At 45.9% G+C, this 17,438-nt stretch overlaps 1 protein-coding gene and 2 non-coding genes across 3 annotated transcripts in view; 2 read left to right on the forward strand and 1 right to left on the reverse strand.

The window, feature by feature from the left end:
• Positions 1-2,596, forward strand: part of LOC100963674 (60S ribosomal protein L10-like) — an 18,799-nt gene extending 16,203 nt beyond the window's left edge. Inside the window, exon 2 of the mRNA XM_012811627.1 lies at positions 2,198-2,596. Coding sequence (XP_012667081.1) covers positions 2,198-2,518 — 321 coding nt within the window. The 3' untranslated portion in view covers positions 2,519-2,596. The remainder of the gene's footprint in view (positions 1-2,197) is intronic.
• Positions 2,019-2,153, forward strand: LOC111728591. Its single transcript, XR_002775841.1, has one exon. It is a non-coding gene; the product is annotated as a small nucleolar RNA SNORA70 (small nucleolar RNA).
• Positions 2,597-8,084: 5,488 nt separating the features above from the next.
• LOC111728588 lies at positions 8,085-8,186 on the reverse strand. The gene has a single exon (XR_002775839.1). It is a non-coding gene; the product is annotated as a U6 spliceosomal RNA (small nuclear RNA).
• Positions 8,187-17,438: the final 9,252 nt, after the last annotated feature.

Below are 17,438 nucleotides of genomic sequence, written 5' to 3' on the forward strand. Positions count from 1 at the left end.
AAAAAAAAAAAAAGAAATGCTATCACTCAGTGAACTTCAAAAGACACCTTTCCTGATGTCACCGTCTCCTCTGTTGGACCTTCTAGAGAAGGTGGGGTTAACCTCAGGATCTAGAGATGTTCCTGGAATCCTCAGCAAACTTTCTGCTCATCACACCCACTTGATTGCACTGAGCTCAGAAATGTTGTGGGAACCCCAGAACCCTAAGACCTTCAGGCTTTTCTCCAGCCCTAAATAACAACTTCTCTCCTGGTTATTGGTAACAGGTGGAAGACCTTGATTCAAATCTGTTTCTCAAAGCAATTGTTTGTCCAGACCATACCCAGCTGGAGTAAAACTTCCACTTACTGTTTTGGAATAGGTGTGACTGCACTAGGGTCTGCACCCCAGAAGCTGGGTAAATTTGGAACAGTGTCACCCATAGCAGATCCAATCTGTGGGAAAAATTCTAATGTGGCAATAATACCACTTGTTCATGGGATTAATAGAAAGGTTAAATGGCATAATGGCTATAAAATGCCTAACACAGTGGAAGCTGTGTTAAGGGTTCATAAATGTTAGCCATTGTGTCATTAATAGTTAGAATAGTTAGCTAATACAGAACTCGATGCCTAACACAAAGCCCTCCCTATGGTATTTAAACAGAGACGGGGTTATATTCCTCATGTAGAAACATGCCTAGAAGGAGTCAGTTACAGGCACTGGTTCAGCAGCTCAGAGAAGAGGGGCCAATGTCTCTGAAATTCTTCAAGCCATTCCTTCATGGATGCAAGACGGCTGTTAATAACTCTCACAATTGCATCCTTATTCAAGCCAGGAGAAAAGGGCAAGACCATTCTAACCACATCTGACATGTTTCATCAAAAAAGAAAGGCTTTCCCAGAATTCCATGAGACTATTTCTGTTTAGGTGTCAAGGGCCAGAACTAGATCTCTAACTACTCTTTAGCAGCAAAGAGGCCGGGAAAGTTCTGAACAGGATAATCATAAGTGGCACACCAGGACCGAGCTGTCCCCAGGAAGGATTAAGTGTTTCAGATGCTAACGGTGATTATCATAGTGAGCTTTACGAGCTCAAGTCTGCCTTTCCGTTCATCTACTTGTGGCAGATTTTCAAGTGGCCTCATGAACGTCCTAAGTGTTATTCATTGTACTTGCAACTCTCTGCACTAAATTGGGTTTCCTCTTAACCTCACCTGTCCATCTGGATAATTTTTCTGCCTGTTCTTCATTCTCCAGGAAGTTTTCTGTACTAGTCATTGTTGCTTATTATGCTGTGTAACAAACAATTCTCAAATATCAGTAAGCATTTCCTTCCTGTTTGCAGGCCTACAAGTCCGCTGAGGCGGCTCTAGTCCAGGACATGGGCTCAGGTCTCCTCTGTGTCTCTCATTCCAGGACCCTAATCTGAGGAGGACCAACCATCCTGGGGATGCTCTCTTTATGGTAGCGGCTCTCACTGTGGGTCGAGACCCATTTGTAACAGTGAAAGTAAATCCTGCATATCAGATATTTACAGTAGAAAGATTGGTGGTTGCTGGGAACTTGGGAGGAGGAGAGAGGAATAAACGAAGACACGAGATTTCTAGGGTACCACCACTGGGCACAAGGCAGGGGCACATGGCACACTCCTGGGACTGCAACAGGGACTTGACCTAACAAATGCAAACACTGTAACCCAATGCTTTATACCTTCATATTAATCTGAAATTTTAAAAAAGGATTTTTAGGCTTGGCGCCTATAGCTCAACCGGCTAAGGCGCCAGCCACGTACACCTAAGGTGGCCGGTTCGAATCCCCAGCCCGGACCCGCCAAACAACAATGACGGCTGCAACCAAAAAATAGCCGGGCTTTGTGGCGGGCGCCTGTGGTCCCAGCTACTTGGGAGGCGGAGGCAGGAGACTCGCTTGAGCCCAGGAGTTGGAGGTTGCTATGAGCTGTAATGCCACGGCACTCTACCCAGGGGGAAAACTGGAGGCGCTGTCAAAAAAAAAAAAAAAAAAAAAAAGGATTTTTACCTGCAGCTAACTAAGTTGACCCTGCTCCTTTCTTCATGGGGTCCTGGTGTGCATTGGCTGCAAATAGTAGCCTCCTCGGTAGTGTATGCAGCCTGTTGCTTGTATAGGTTGCTCTAAGGGACCTTGGAGACATTCCTTTCCAATACATGTTCATGTGTTAGACCTTGTGCTGTCCCCAGTCTAGGCCCCAGACAGGTATGCGTGGTGCCTTTGGAAAGCCCCAGGGCACTGTGGCCAGGGTTCACATTGGCCAAGTCATCATGTCCATCCGCACCAAACTACAGAACAAGGAGCATGTGATTGAGGCCCTTCGCAGGGCCAAGTTCAAGTTTCCTGGCCGTCAGAAGATTCACATCTCCAAGAAATGGGGTTTTGCCAAATTTAACTCAGATGAATTTGAAGACATGGTGGCTGAGAAGCGGCTCATCCCAGATGGCTGTGGGGTCAAATACATCCCCAATTGTGGCCCCCTGGACAAGTGGCGGGCCCTGCACTCGTGAGGACTTAACACTGTTGCCTATCAATTGCGCCTACCAATAATAAATCCTACTTCCTATCCACTTAAAAAAAAAAAAAAAGGATTTTTAGGGCAGTGAAACTCTCCTGTATGATATTGCAATGGCAGATACATGCCATTATACATCTGTGAAACCGTAGACTATGGAACACAAAGAGTTAACCTATGAATCTTAGTTAATAACAATGAATCCACAATGACTCATGGATTGTGACAAATGTCCCACACTAATACAAGATGTTAATACAGGGCCAAGGGTGGGGCAGTGGGAAGAGCAAATAGTGACTTTCTGTACTTTCTATTCAATTTTTCTGTAAAACTAAAACCACTCTCCAAAATCCAGCCTATTAATTTAGAGGATAAAGTAATAAAGTGCTATAAAAGAGAAATGAACAAAGCATTATGACAACAATAATTAATTTTCCTTGAGCACATTGGAAACTGTTCCAGAGTAGGTGGGGTTGAACCAGATTTTGAAGGATAAGTAGAAATGCACGAGGTAGATCAAGAAGAAAGAGAAACCTGGAGAAAGGCTCTATCTATGCCAAGGTGTCAGTGGCAGGTTCATTATCTACTGGGCCACTAATGTGTATGTAAATAGCTCAAGTACGTAGAGCACTACCTGCCCTGAGAAGGTGCTCAGCAAACATCTGATGAATGGCAACTTGCCAGGACATGGCAAGGTTGAGCTTCATTTCCTAGGTAGGCATGAGGATTATTGGAAAGTGTGACAGGGACTTATTTGATAGTTTCTGCGTCCTACCCATCCTCAATGGCTAAAATAGTATCAAATGTTTCTAATTGCTGTCTGGCTGGGGAAAGCGTCTTCATGTTGATGTTCATGCTCTAAAGGTAATTAGATGCCAGAGAAGGGATTGGAGGGAGGCAATGGCATCTTTTTGGCAGTATACATTTATAAATAAACAAAATTAAAACTGGAAAGTTGCATTTCAAGATGGTTTTGTGTTTCCCCACATAGAGCCAATAGCCTGTGGAGTTGGCTGCCTTGGCCAAATGAAAGTGCCTCTCCCAAGAGACATTTGAGTCAGGGAGGGGGACCTGCTCCATCCACAGGGGCTGGTGGGGCAAACTCTAGATGGGACTGGTGCCAGCATCAAAGTGGAGACCCTTTGGAACCCTGCCTCTGTCACCGGGGCCTCCCTGCCATGCTTCAGGCAGAGACAGTGTGGTCCTTCTCTGATATTTCACATCTTGGAATCTCTAGTTCCTAGACTTGAGCAAACAGTGTCATAACTTGGCCAGTGATGTATTTATCCTGCTACTTATAGAGCACTGAATATGACCACACACAGTGCTAGGCACTTCACACATGTTAGTTTATTTAAGCCTCAACGTGGTGTGGAAGACAGGTACTATTATTAAGACTTGGAAACTCAGGAAAGTTAACTCACTTACTTGGTGTCACCTCTGGGGTAAGGGGTGGAGCTGGGACTGGAACTCCCTCTGCCAGGCTTCAAGCACATGCATTTTCTTATTATGTGCTGCTGCCCTGCAGACCACCCAGTAGGGACCTGTGATGGCCACTGCGCAGCACCTGTCAGGGAGGGATATGAAGGAAATCCACTACAGGCTCCTCCTTTGCCCTGAGATTTCCTTTGAAAGATAATTTGCATGGCCAGGCATTGTGGCAGGTGCCTGTAGTCCCAGCTACTTGGGAGGCTGAGGCAAGAGAATCACTTTAGCTCAGGAGTTTGAGGTTGCTTTGAGCTGTGACACCATGGTACTCTACTGAGGGTAACAAAGTGAGACTGTCTCAAATAATAATAATAATAATAATAATTTCCAAAATCCTCCTGACTGTGACTTGCCCTAGACTCAGCTTGAAAGTCTGGGTTCTCTGAACTGTGAATGTCCATGCAGTGCAAAAGTGCTCCCACAACCCCAGCTCCAACTGTGTTAAGGTGGAGTCCTAGGGTTAAGGCTTTGCTCAAGAAAATACAATTATTTCTGGCAGTTAAAATTCCACTTCCTTTGGGTATCAACTGTCTGTCCTTGGGTAAATTGCTTTACTTCTCTGAACTTTAACTTCCACATCTTCAAAATTAGAGCCATAGGTGGGCCCACCTTGCTGTGTGGGGGTGAAGGAGGTCAGCCCCTGTTGCCTGGTGGTCATCACACCTGGGAGGGTCCTTGTCCACTCATCCTTTCATGTTTGATGGGCATTTAGGTTGATTCCACATGATGTTCTAGAGACGAAACTGGCAGAGTACACACAGGGAAAGCCATAGTAACGTGGCAAGCCATGAGAAGCAGCATAAAGGGAAGTCTTGACTCTGAGGTAGGGATGGATCAGGTTACATTGTTTGCATTTGTTAGGTAAGGTCCAAGTTGTAGTTGTGCCTCTCCCCCGGGGGCGTACCAAGTACCCCTACACTGTGCCTATTAGGTGAGAGTTTACCAATCCTCCCACCCAACTTGAGTTTAATTGTGTTTTTTCTCTTGCGTGGATGTGTATTTGTTCATCTATTGATTTCATATTAGTATTCAGTACATTGGATACTTGTTTTTCCATTCTTGTGATACTTTACTAAGTAGAATGTTCTACAACTCCATCGGGTTAATACAAAAATGTGAAGTCTCCATCGTTTTATGGCTTAACAGTATTCCGTGGTGTACACATACCATAGTCTGCTCATCCTTTCATGTTTGATGGGCATTTAGGTTGATTCCACATCTTGGCAATTGTGAATTGAACTGCAATAAACATTCTGGTGCACATGTCCTTGTGGTAAAATGACTTTTTTTTCTTCTGGGTAGATATATTATGAAGAAATTTAATGGAGGTAAGGGGACACAGGTGACTGACCTGGCTGAGGAGCTATTTTCAAGGGTCTCTCTGCTGGGAGACTATAGAGCAGGAGTCCTCAAACTATAGCCCACGGGCCACATGCAGCCTGCCTAGGACATTTCTCTGGCCTGCCAGGTGTTTTTGCCACAGCTGCCTGTCCTGTTTAGCAGCTGACTCATCCTGGGGCCCACAGTCTGGCCCTCCAATGGTCTGAGGGACAGTGAACCAGCCCCCTGTTTAAAAAGTTTGAGAACCCCTGCTATAGAGGATTAAACATCGTACTTACTACAACAGTCACCAATATCATAACTCATCTGAGGAATTACTGAGAACAAGACATTCTCCTGGCAAGCCTGGAAATCTCTTGTGACTTGGAAGGCAAGCCACCAAGTAACTCAGGAATCCTGGAGGAGCAAAGTTCAGTGCTGTAGTAGTAAGCCTATTGTTAAACACTAAACATTTTATGACAGTTCCTTAAAGGATTAGTGGAGAAAAATTGCATTTAGTATTTTAGATATCATTTCCTTACCACCCTTGAAGATCATTTCCTTGAGTACATACTTTCTTGGCACCTATGAGGTCATTTCCCTGAGCACGCAGCCCCTGCATGTCTTTGCTTAGTAATCTTTCCGCCTATTATGTATCTTCTCAATACAAGGACTCTGTGAGAAGTGCTCAGGGTTATCCTGCACCTATGGTGAGCCTCACCTCTTGCAGTGTGTATTGTCAATCCACGTCTCGTGTGATCATTTATGCGGTCACAACATGAGACGTTTGAACAGAGAGCACCACATGGAAATCTGGGAGGACCATTCTCTATGCAATAGGAACATCAAGGGCAAAGGTCCAGAGGGAGGAGACAGCTGGACACATTCCAGAAAGAACCAGCAGGTCACTGTGGGTAAAACACAGCCAGGCTCAAGGGCACTGACAGGAGATGGGACAGGTCATGCAGGACTCATAGACCTGGGTCAGGACTCTGTGTATTTATTGCAAAAGTGACAGGGAAGCATTAAGAGTCTGAGCAGTACAGAAATATGATCTCATTTTAATACACTTAACTATACATTTAACATAACTTCAAATTTGCAGAAGAGTTGCAAGTACTGTATAAAAATATTTTTCCTGAATCATCTGAAAGTAAGCTGCCAATGTGACGCCTGTCACCCCTGGATGCTGTGACATGTGTTTCTAGAATAGTCACCAGACGCATGACAGCTTGCCTTTCTACCATTTGGTTCTCAGAACACATTTGAGTCTCATTCTTTGTCCCAATAACGTTCTTTATGACAAAAGGGTCCAGTGTAGAATCACACATCGCCTCAGATACGAAGCCCCTTTAGTTTTCTTAAGTACCAAACGGTTCCTCAGTCTTCCCTTGATTGTTATGACCTTGACTCTTTTGAAGATTGTAGGCCAGTCATTTCACAGAATGTCCTCTCTCTGGATTTGTGTGAGGTTTCATCCAGATTATATTTAGCAGGTTCATCTTTGGCAGAAATACAACAGAAAAGATGCTGTGTTCTCCTTGTGGCATCCTGTCAGGTGGCATAAGACTTATGGATGATATGCACTTGGATTACCCAGTTAATGGGGCATCTACCACCTCTCCACTGAACTGTTTTCCCCTCTGTAGTTGGAAATTATTTTTATATCAATATCTTGTTTCTTATCAAGCTTTCAATTTATTCAATTATTTGTAACCCTACAATCTCCTGGTTTCCTATTTTATTCTATGGGCTATAATCTATAACTCTTGTTTTTATTTGTGTTCAGATTGCTCCAGAAATGTCCAGATATGGCTTCCATGTTCCTCGGCCTATTTCCATCATTCTTTGGGCAGTTACTTTCTGGGTAACAAGATGTTGCAGGCCCATCCCTGCCTCAGCTCCAGAATCACCCATTTCTCCAAGGGTGTCTTCTTCCTTTTAGTTGAAAATGGTATTTAGTTGTGGTGGGCACCTGTAGTCACAGCTACTTGGGAGGCTGAGACAAGGGGATCATTTGAGCCCAACAGTTTGAGGTTACTGTGAGGTAGGACACCAAGGCACTCTACCCTGGACGCAGAGTGAGACTCTGTCTCAAAAAAGAAAATGGTATTTAGAAGCTCAAACCTGGGCAAGATGTACACTTACTGCTTGAGGAGGGTCACTGTTCTCAGGTTCTCTCAGCAAAAACAGCTGAGGAATATGCATGTATCTATACAGACCCAGGCACAAGTGTACACACATGTACACATATTTCCCATCCATATTTATTTCTATATATCTATTTGGGCATTGAGTGCCATAAGACCTTATCAATACCTCCAATTGCAATCCAACTCACAAGAGTCTTCCCAGATTTCTTTGTTTCCATATTTGTAACTTGATTCTCTTAACAATGAGAAAATTTTTTTCTTCATCTTTTACATATTTACTTACTTGGTTTTGGTTTACTGAAATTTTGGATTAATAGGAGGGTAGTATAAATGATTAGGTTACAGTGTTTGTATTTGTGAGGTAAAGTCCCTGTTGTAGTTGTGTCCCGCACCAAGGAGGTGTGCCATATACCCTTACATTGTGCCCATTAGGTGGGAGCGCACCAATGCCCTCCCTTTTCCTCTCTCCCCCGACCTTGAATTGAATTGAGTTTCCTCTTGTGTGGATGTGTGTTAGAATATCTATTGGCTTCATTTTAAAATTGAGGACATTGGATACTTGGCTTTTCCACTCCTGTGATACTTTCCTAAGAATATTTCAAAAATATGGAACACTTCACAAATTTGCATGTCATTCTTGTGCCATGCTAATCTTCTCTGTATTGCTCCAATATTTAATATATGTGCTGCCAAAGTGAGGGCATGTTTGCTTATTTGATTACTCCCCTTCTGTATAAATAATCCTCCATCTCCACTGCTGTTTTTTCCCTTACAAGGACACTCCTCTCACTCCGTTGAGGTTCGGACAGCCAGTGCCAAGGCTTCTCCTTGCACAACACTCTGCTCCCCCTGCTTGGGATCTGACACCTCTGTGGGATCACCCTCCTCACCCTGTATCCAGCACCCAGCAGTGAGCTACCCCTTTTGTTGCAAACTTCCTTCATTTAGCCAGGGGTCCAACACTCATGCTGGAAGCCCTCCTCCATGGACCCTCCTCAGGTTCTGCGATCCCACTCCAGGCCACCCCTTGATGGGTTCTCTGCTTACTCCAACTGTCCCACCTGGTCAGATGAACATGACCAGCATGTATCATACCTTTAAAGGATGGCTTAGACCCACCCATTCTCCTTTATGAGGGTGCATCAATTTTTATAGTCTGTGCCTCTGCTCTTTCTAATGGTGAAATCTGAGCAGAACATGAAAATCGCTTTTTTTTTTGGAGTCCTTGTTTGATGTTGGAGCTCAAAGGACCCTGTTCTGAGGACCTGCTTGTTTCTTTTATGCCTCTTTCCTTCTGCCTCTTCTCCTTGGAATGCTTTCTACAGGCTTGGCCAAGGCCTCCATTTCAAAACAGTTTTGACTGTGAAATTTTCTTTGAACTCGGAGCTTGATCCCAAGTTAATCACTTTGTTTCTGTGCTACTGTTTTCACACTTCGTTTTTTCTTTTTAATTATTTAACATGTTATCTACCTGTCTACCTAGGCTGTGAACTCCAGCTCCCTGAGAAGTTGTACATTCATTCATCGAGCATTTCATGAGCTCCTGCTATGGTGAAGCTCTGTGCCAAGTACTGAAGAGAGCAGGATACGACTGTGAACTAAATGAAATCTTAGGGCTCCCTCATCCAGCACTGACTGCCTGGACCCCTCTTGGCCAAGAGAATCCCTAACACTGGAAATCAGACATGCCTCATCGTGTCCCCTCCCCTTCTTAGAGACGTCTTCTGTGACATAGGCCTGAGTCTGTGCCAGAACTACCTGCAGGTCTTCAATATACGTAACAAACCACTAGTGTCTGTCCAGGACTCTGTCTCTGACTAACAGAGCCTCTATCCTAAGTATTCCTTTTCACTAACTCCTGGTCTTTTACACAGAGCCCAACTCTTTCAGCAGATTGTCAGCTAAAATGTCTTTACCTATAACCTGTAAGCTCTGGCTTCCAAGTGTCCCACGTTGGGGGCCAAACCAATGTGTATGTTCCATGTACTGATTTATGACCTCACCTGTAATCCCTGTCTCCCTAAAATATATAAAACCAAGCTGTTACCCCACCACCAGGAGTCCATGTCCTCAAAGCTCTTTCCCTAAAACAGCGTGCAGACTAGCAGGGGTTTCAGTAAGCAAGCAATCCTAATCCACTTTGCTGGTGTATGTCTGATGCATGGGAGATGCTCAATGAATGTCTATTGGAATTTATAATAGCAATGTTGTCAGGAACATGGAATGTGGTACTTGATTCCCTGTTAGAGTGGTTTTCTCATTTTTCTTGCCCTCAAGGAGCTGGCTGTTTACTAGGAGAGGCAGACACATACTGTATGTAAAAAGAGCAACTGAGTGTTTTCTGGGCCAAGATGTGGCATCCCCACTGCAAGCTGCTGCAGGGGTATTGTTGGTGCTCTGCCCAGGGCCACCTACACACCCTGAATGCCCTTGACTGCAAGCCCATGCCCCAATCTCCTGGGCACTCGACGCTTATGACTCACACCTGCAGCCTAACTGACACCTGTGACCTTCTTCATGGGACTATCCTGGGCTACTGGAGCCACTGGCAGTGACAGCTCTCCTTCCCTTGCCTCAGGATGGCAGCCAAAGACTCACAGACAGGAAAGTGGGAGAGCCTGAGGTCCTGGTCTCCAGGAGATGTCATATGCTCCTGGGGACTGACACTGGTGCTCCTGTGCTTGGCCTTTTTTCCTTTCTGTTCTGCTTCCTCCATTCCTCTCCTGTCTTTCTCTGAGACCACCTTCTTGCCAACCCCTTCACCCCTAATTCCCCCCTGAGGGTTGGCATCCTGGAAACCTGGTCCAGACACTGTGTGCACCCAATACCTCCACACTGCCTTGCTCAAGGGCAGGCGTCCAGCCAGAAGTCCAGCTAGCCATCTGTGGCTCCAGAGACCCTGGGCTTAATGAGGAGGGGGCAGAAGGAGGAAGCAGAATTCTAACTGGGGGTGAGGTGAGCAGGGCCTCAGGGCAGGCAGGAGCTCCTGGGGTGGGGAATGGGGTCAGGGGCCCTTCCAAGGGAGAGAACAGTGCCTGGGCTGAAAGACCCAGGACTCCGGGGAGGTCAGGGTGGTGGGGAAAGGAGGTCTCAAGTGCTGACTCGGACAGAAGGCTTTTCCTTCTACCAACTCTTTATTCGAGAATATTCCTTCCTGACATATTCAAGCACACTGCAGCCTTCCGCATCTAGCCAGGCCCAGACAAACGTGTGTGCAGCGATTTCTCTCCCAGCGTGTAGTTCTCCCCCCCCCCCCGTCAGTCTCAACATAGCCAAGGTGGGGTGGGCGGAGGAGCGGTTTTACCTTCGAAAAGGAAAAACTGAAGTTAATCTTGTCAGTAGGCTAGAGCCTGAATCGGACGAAAAGAGTTTCGTTCTCGACCTTCTTTGGGAAGCCTCCCCAAAAACCCCTCCAGAGGAGCGGGTTAGCAGCGCGCCCCGCAGCCCGGGTCCCCTGGGACAGTCCAGGCCCAGCAGCGGGCTGGCTGGTCCCCACCCGGATCCCAGTCGGAGGGGGCGGGTCGCGCACACTTTGAAGTGCGGCCGCGCCCACTGAGCGACTGGCCTGGCCGCGGGATCAAGTGTCAGCTCCGCCCTCGACGCTGTGGGGCAGACAGAGGGCGCGGGCCGCCGGTCGGCGGGGTAGCAGCGTGTGCCCCGGCGTGCAGGGCGCAAAGGCGGAGACGGGCGCGCAGCTGGGGCCCGCGGGCAGCACAGCCGGGCCTCCCACACCCGGCGCCGGGTCCGCTGCCCCCAGACCTCTGAAGAGCACCCGCCGCCCCCAGGGCAGAGACCGCGGCGCAGGCCACTGTAACAGTAACCAGAACGCTCCTGTGCCAAGCCGGGGCCCCAGGGTAATTTTGCTGTGACTGTGTGAGCTCGGTTTTTTTTTTTAAACGTGTGATGTTCCTTCAAAACCGCAATACAGTTCTTCCCTTGCACCTTGTTCCCTAGCTTGGACGAATCCTTTCTCTCTTCCCTGTAACTCTAGGAGGAGGAGTTGGCTCCATTGTACGGATGGAGACAGTGAGGCACAGACCGTGCACCAGGTCACAGGCCTGCCCAGAAGCCATGCGGCCCGCCCAGAGGGCTGCAGAGTGCCGGACAGACCAACCTGTTTTAATTTTGCCATTTTGTTCATCTTGAGGTTAAAAAATATTATTTCGATGAAAAATATGACATTAAAATATTTTGCATCTTGGTTATTGAGTTTTTTGTCAATATTAAATTATGCTTCCCAAGCTAGAAAGGCCCTGCCCAGCCTTCACCCACACTTCCACCGCCCGGCACAGGAGGCTTTGGGTCCTCACGAGCTCTGCATTTGGATTTGAGGGCGGTCCTGGATATTCCTTCAGAAGGGGGCAGACTGAAGCTCAAAGCTCCCCTGTCGGAGGAGCCCCAGCAGGCTAGTCTGACAAGACCAGCAGGAGCTAGTTCAGGTAGTAACTTAGTAACTTGCAGGCCCTTTGTTTTGGAGGACTCAGCCCTCCCTCATAATAGCTAATTCTTAAAAACATATTACCTATGGCCTTTTTATTACATAATTTCTGAAAGAATTTTTTTATACTTTTTTTGTTGCTTTTACTTGGCTACAAGGCACTAATTTATAAGGCTGTGATTTCACAGGAATGATTGGGTGTAGGGGGAAATTCTTGCAAAGTGAGAAAATCTAAATCCTTTTTACATGTAGTGAGATTTTTAGGAAGAATTAATTTAGCAGTTTAATGATGCTTACCTGGTGCTACCTTCTGTGGACGTTTAATTAAACACTCACTAGTTTTGACTTTGCAGTTTGCTTTTCTCCTGGTGGGACCAAAAATGACTTTTCCAGGTCTCCAAGATTTTTGCTGGAAAGCCCTCCCAATGGCTTGGAAGTCCCAGACACTTTGCCTTGGGTCCCCAACCCCTAGAATCCTCGTCTCTGGGGGGCTACCTCCCATCATTCTGATGTCCTGGCTTCCAAGTGTAGCTCAGCCGCTGCTAAGCTGCGAGCTCTCCCACAGCCCAGTGTAACTGTGACTGTGTCTCCATCACAAGCCTAACTTGGATAGAGTCAGGTACAAATGTGCCAGAAAAAGGATGGGGACCTCTGGTGAGCCTCGGTCAGATCAGGCTGCTGGGTGGCTTAGACAACAGACATTTTTTTTCTCATAGTCTGAAGGCTGAAAATCTAAGTTAAAGGTGCTACTCCATGTCTGGAGGATCTCATCCTAGCCTGCACACAGCTGAGCTTGCCATGTCCTCATGAAGGGGGAGGGGAGAGAAAGAGAGAGAAGAGTGTGAGCTTGCCAGCCCCCTCTGGTCTTTTCTAATCCTACGAATCCCATTACAAGGACCCCCCACCCTTATGATCTAATCTAAAACTAATTATCTTCAAAGGCCCCACCTCCAAATACTTAGGAGTTAGGGCTTCAACATGTGATTTTGAGGGGAACACAAACAAACATTCATGCCATATTATGGTGTTTTTGCTCATGTGTGTGTCCTGAAGGAAGTTTCTGGCCCCCTCTGACCCTCAGTTTACCCTTCTGGGAAGTGCACATGGACCAGGAGGTTTCTAGTCTAAAGTTCCATTATCTGACTGCTGTAGGTTCATGGAGGAAGCACTTTGATTTCGTCCAGCTGAGTGTGGCAGGAGGAATGTCTCTAAAGGTCTGGTTTGGCAAATGGGGTCCTATAGATGTTTCCAACAGTGCTAGTTTGTGATACCGCACGTTTTCTTTCAGTTGTAATTCCTCTGCTGTCCTCATTTTTTTTTTTTTTTTGAATCCTTAGCAGACAGTGCCATGGCCTTCCTCTGTATGTGCCATTGTGACAGACGTGGGGCCTGGCACATAGCAAGTATTCAATGTACAGTTGTCAAGAGAGGAGTGTCTGGGCTTGGCGCCTATAGCTCAACCGGCTAAGGCGCCAGCCACGTACACCTAAGGTGGCGGGTTCGAATCCAGCCTGGACCCACCAAACAACGATGACGGCTGCAACCAAAAAATAGCCGGGCTTTGTGGCGGGCGCCTGTGGTCCCAGCTACTTGGGAGGCAGAGGCAGGAGACTCGCTTGAGCCCAGGAGTTGGAGGTTGCTATGAGCTGTAATGCCACGGCACTCTACCCAGGGGGACAGCTTGAGGCTCTGTCTCAAAAAAAAAAAAAAAAAAAAAAAAAAGGGAGGAGTGTCTTTTGCAGATGAGGAAACTAAGATGCAGAGAGGCCTGAGTCATTGCAAAAGCAATCCAACTGCTATGATGTCGTCCCAGCCTTGCCTGGGAGAGGAGACATGTCATGTCTGCATGCTGGATAGACTTTCTTACCCATACCCAAACCGCAAGCTGAACAGGGTCAGCAAGGGGCTCTGTTTTTCTACCAGAACAGCTTTTAGGACAAAAGATGGAGAACTCTCCTCCTTACCTAGGAATCTCAGACGCGTTCCACCTTAACCCATTTTAAACAAAGGTTTCCGACTAAAGGCAGCTCTCTGTCTGGGAGCCCAGGAGCCAGGTGCTCACCTATGGTACAAACACACTTTGTGACTTCCAGAGAGTCCCTCACCCTCTCTCAGAGGCTTTGTCTCCTCAGCAGGAAACCAGTAGTGTGGACAAGAGCATCTCAAACAAGTTATCAGAGGATGCTGTTAAAACACAGTCTGGTTTAGGAGGTGTGGGGAGGGTGTCAGAGACCCTGTTTGTCTAACAGGCTCCCGGGGGTGCAATTGTTCCTGCAGGTCTGACTTTGAGTAGCAAGGACTGGGAGGACTTCTGAGGTCACTTCTCTGAAGGGACCAAAGTTGAGCCCTGGCAGTAGGCATAAAGAGGGAAATACCCCCCTCCCCCAAAAAAAGAAAGTGATAAAAGAAAACAGGTGCCCAGATTCGGGTTAATTAGGCAGCACAGAACTTGAAACAGTAATAATTTGGGGGGTAGAGTGTGTGTGGGGGATCCTTTCAACCAACAGATATAAAAATCATGGCTGTCGTTTGGGCACTGCTTTTTCTGTTCAGAGCAGCTGTTACATCCTTGAACCCGGCTGACCCCAACAGGCACCCCCTGTGGGAGAGGAGCACAGCACATGGATGCGGATTCATTCAGTTCCAGCAAGGGTCTGGGCATGAGCACAATAGCCACTAAACTATTGTTTCACAGCCGCCTTTGGATTTTCTTAACATTTTTTTGGTGCCTGCTCTCTGACCCCTTCCTCCTGCATCTCCTGATGCACCCCCTCCCTCTCTTATTCTATTCCCCCAACGCACACACACACACACACACACACACACACACACACACACACATACACATACACACATATACACACACACACACACACACACTTACACTTCTCACTTTTGATCCTCCCCCCTCTGGCCAAATAGATAGAACCTGGCTTCTATTTGAGAACCAGAATCCTGGCTCATTTCATGGTGACCTGGGGCAAAACTCTTCTTATTTGTAACAATGTAATGTTCCTTAAGGTGATATCTTTCTGCTGTCCAGGCACTGTGCTCAGGGACTTCATTCTCATTTTGAACCTAAGGAGAAGGAACCTGAAATATCTTCGTATCATTGATGAGGAAACTGAGGCTTGAGGGGGTTTACCTACCCAAGGTCACCTAGTTAGTAAGCAATGGCATGGGGACATCACCTGACCTTGGCTGACAGATGTCAAAGATCGTGTAGATTCCTTCACACTTGCAAGAAATAACACTAGAGAGATAGCGCACAACCTTCATCCAGTTTTCCCTGAGGGGAACATCCTGCAAAACTTCAGTGCAATGTCACAACCAGGACATTGACAATGATACACTTCAGAAACCTTGTTTAGAGTTCCTCAGTTTTACTCGTACTTGTGTGTGTATTTAGTTATATATAATTTTAACACGTATGTAGGTCTGTGAACCATCACAGTCAAGACAGAAAATACCTCCAAACACCGCAGGGATCCCTGGTGCTGCCTTTTCATAACCACATCTGAGGCTGGGTGCGGTGGCTCAGCCTGTAATCCCAGCACTCTGGGAGGCCGAGGCGGGTAGATCCCCTGACCTCAGGAGTTCAAGATCAGTCCGAGCAAAAGTGAGACCCCATCTCTAGTAAAAATAGAAAAACTAGCTGGGTGTGGTGGCAGGCACTTGCATTCCCAACACTCTGGGAGCCTGAAGCCGGTAGATTGATTGAACTCAGGAGTTTAAGACCAGCCTGAGCAACAGTGAGACCCCATCTCTACTAAAAATGAAAAACGGAGGCAAGAGGATTGTTTGAGCCCAAGAGGTTGAGTTGCTGTGAGCTATGATGCCATTGCACTCTACATAGGGCAACAGAGTGAGACTCTGTCTCAAACAAAACAAGAAAAAACAAAACAAAAACATAACCACATCTGCTTCCCTCATCTTCCTGCCCTGCAACATTCTGACCCTTGTAAACACTAAATCTGTTCTCCATCTCTATAATTTTGTCATTTCATGAATGTTCTATAAACAGAAGCATGCAGATGCTTTTGGGATCGGCTTTTTCCACTCAGCATAATTCCTAGTTGTTGCATATATCTGTAGTTTGTCCCCCTTCTTACTGAGGAGCAGCCCAAGGTAAGGAGGTACCATTCACCCACCAAAGGATGTCTGACTTCCCAGTTTCTGGCTATGATGAATAATTTTGCTATGAAAATTCACGTACGGATGTTTGTGTGAACATAAGCTTTCAATTTTCTGGGGCAAAGAGTATAAAGTCCTTGCTTTTAACTCCAACCTTGTGTGGCCCTGTAGGTTGGTTGCAAAAATAATAAAATAAATGAGTAACATTTAATTGTAAATACTTAGCATGGATCAATTCATGAGTCCTCAAAACAACATTAGGATCAGGTGCTGGTATTATCCGCATTTTACAGATGAGGAAACTGAGGTATAGAGAGGCCTCATAGCCTGAGGACACACAGGTTATAAGTGGATTAGCCAGGGTTTGAATTTAAACTAACTCCAGATCTGGCTCTTTAATCTGCCTATGAATTAAGTTGCTTTATTTCTTTCTTTTTCCTTCCTTCTTTGGCAAACATTTTGAAGTAAGACACATACAGAGCAATTTGCACAACCCTGAAGAGCATGGCTCTAAGAATTTTTTTTTTATTATTAAATCCCAGCTGTGTACATTAATGCAGTCATGGGGTACAGTGTGCTGGTTCTATATACAATCTGAAATATTTTCATCTAACTAGTTAACATAGTCTTCATGTCATTTTCTTAGTTATTCTATTAAGATATTTATATTCTACATTCAGAAAGATTCACATCTACCCTTGAAAGATGAACCATAGTTGTGGTCCCACCAATCACCCTCCCTTCACCCAACCTCCCCCTTCCCCTCCCCTTCCTCTCCCCTTTCCCCCTATTCTTGGGCTATAATTGGGCTATAGCTTTCATATGAAAGATATAAATTAGTTTCATAGTAGGGCTGAGTACATTGGATACTTTCCCCCCCATTCTTGAGATACTTTGCTAAGAAGAATATTTTTCAGCTCCATCCATGTAAACATGAAGGAGATAAAGCCTCCATCTCTCTTTAAGGTTGCATAATATTCCATGGTGTACATATACCACAATTTATTGATCCATTCGTGGGTCAATGGGCACTTGGGCTTCTTCCATGACCTGGCAATTATGAATTGGGCTGCAATAAACATTCTGGTACAAATATCTTTGTTGTAGTGTAGTTTTTGGTCTCCTGGATATATACCTAGTAGAGGAATTGTAGGATTGAATGGCAGGTCTATTTTTAGTTCTCTAAGTGTTCTCCAGACATCTTTCCAAAAGGAACGTATTTATTTGCATTCCCACCAGCAGTGTAGAAGTGTTCCCTTTTCTCCACATCCATGCCAGCATCTCTGATTTTGGGATTTTGTGATATGGGCTGATCTTACTGGAGTTAGATGATATCTCAAAGTAGTTTTCATTTGCATTTCTCTGATGATTAAGGATGATGA

This window comes from Otolemur garnettii, unplaced genomic scaffold (assembly GCF_000181295.1).
Source record: "Otolemur garnettii isolate 467f Iridium unplaced genomic scaffold, OtoGar3 scaffold00171, whole genome shotgun sequence".
NCBI classification, from domain to species: domain Eukaryota; kingdom Metazoa; phylum Chordata; class Mammalia; order Primates; family Galagidae; genus Otolemur; species Otolemur garnettii.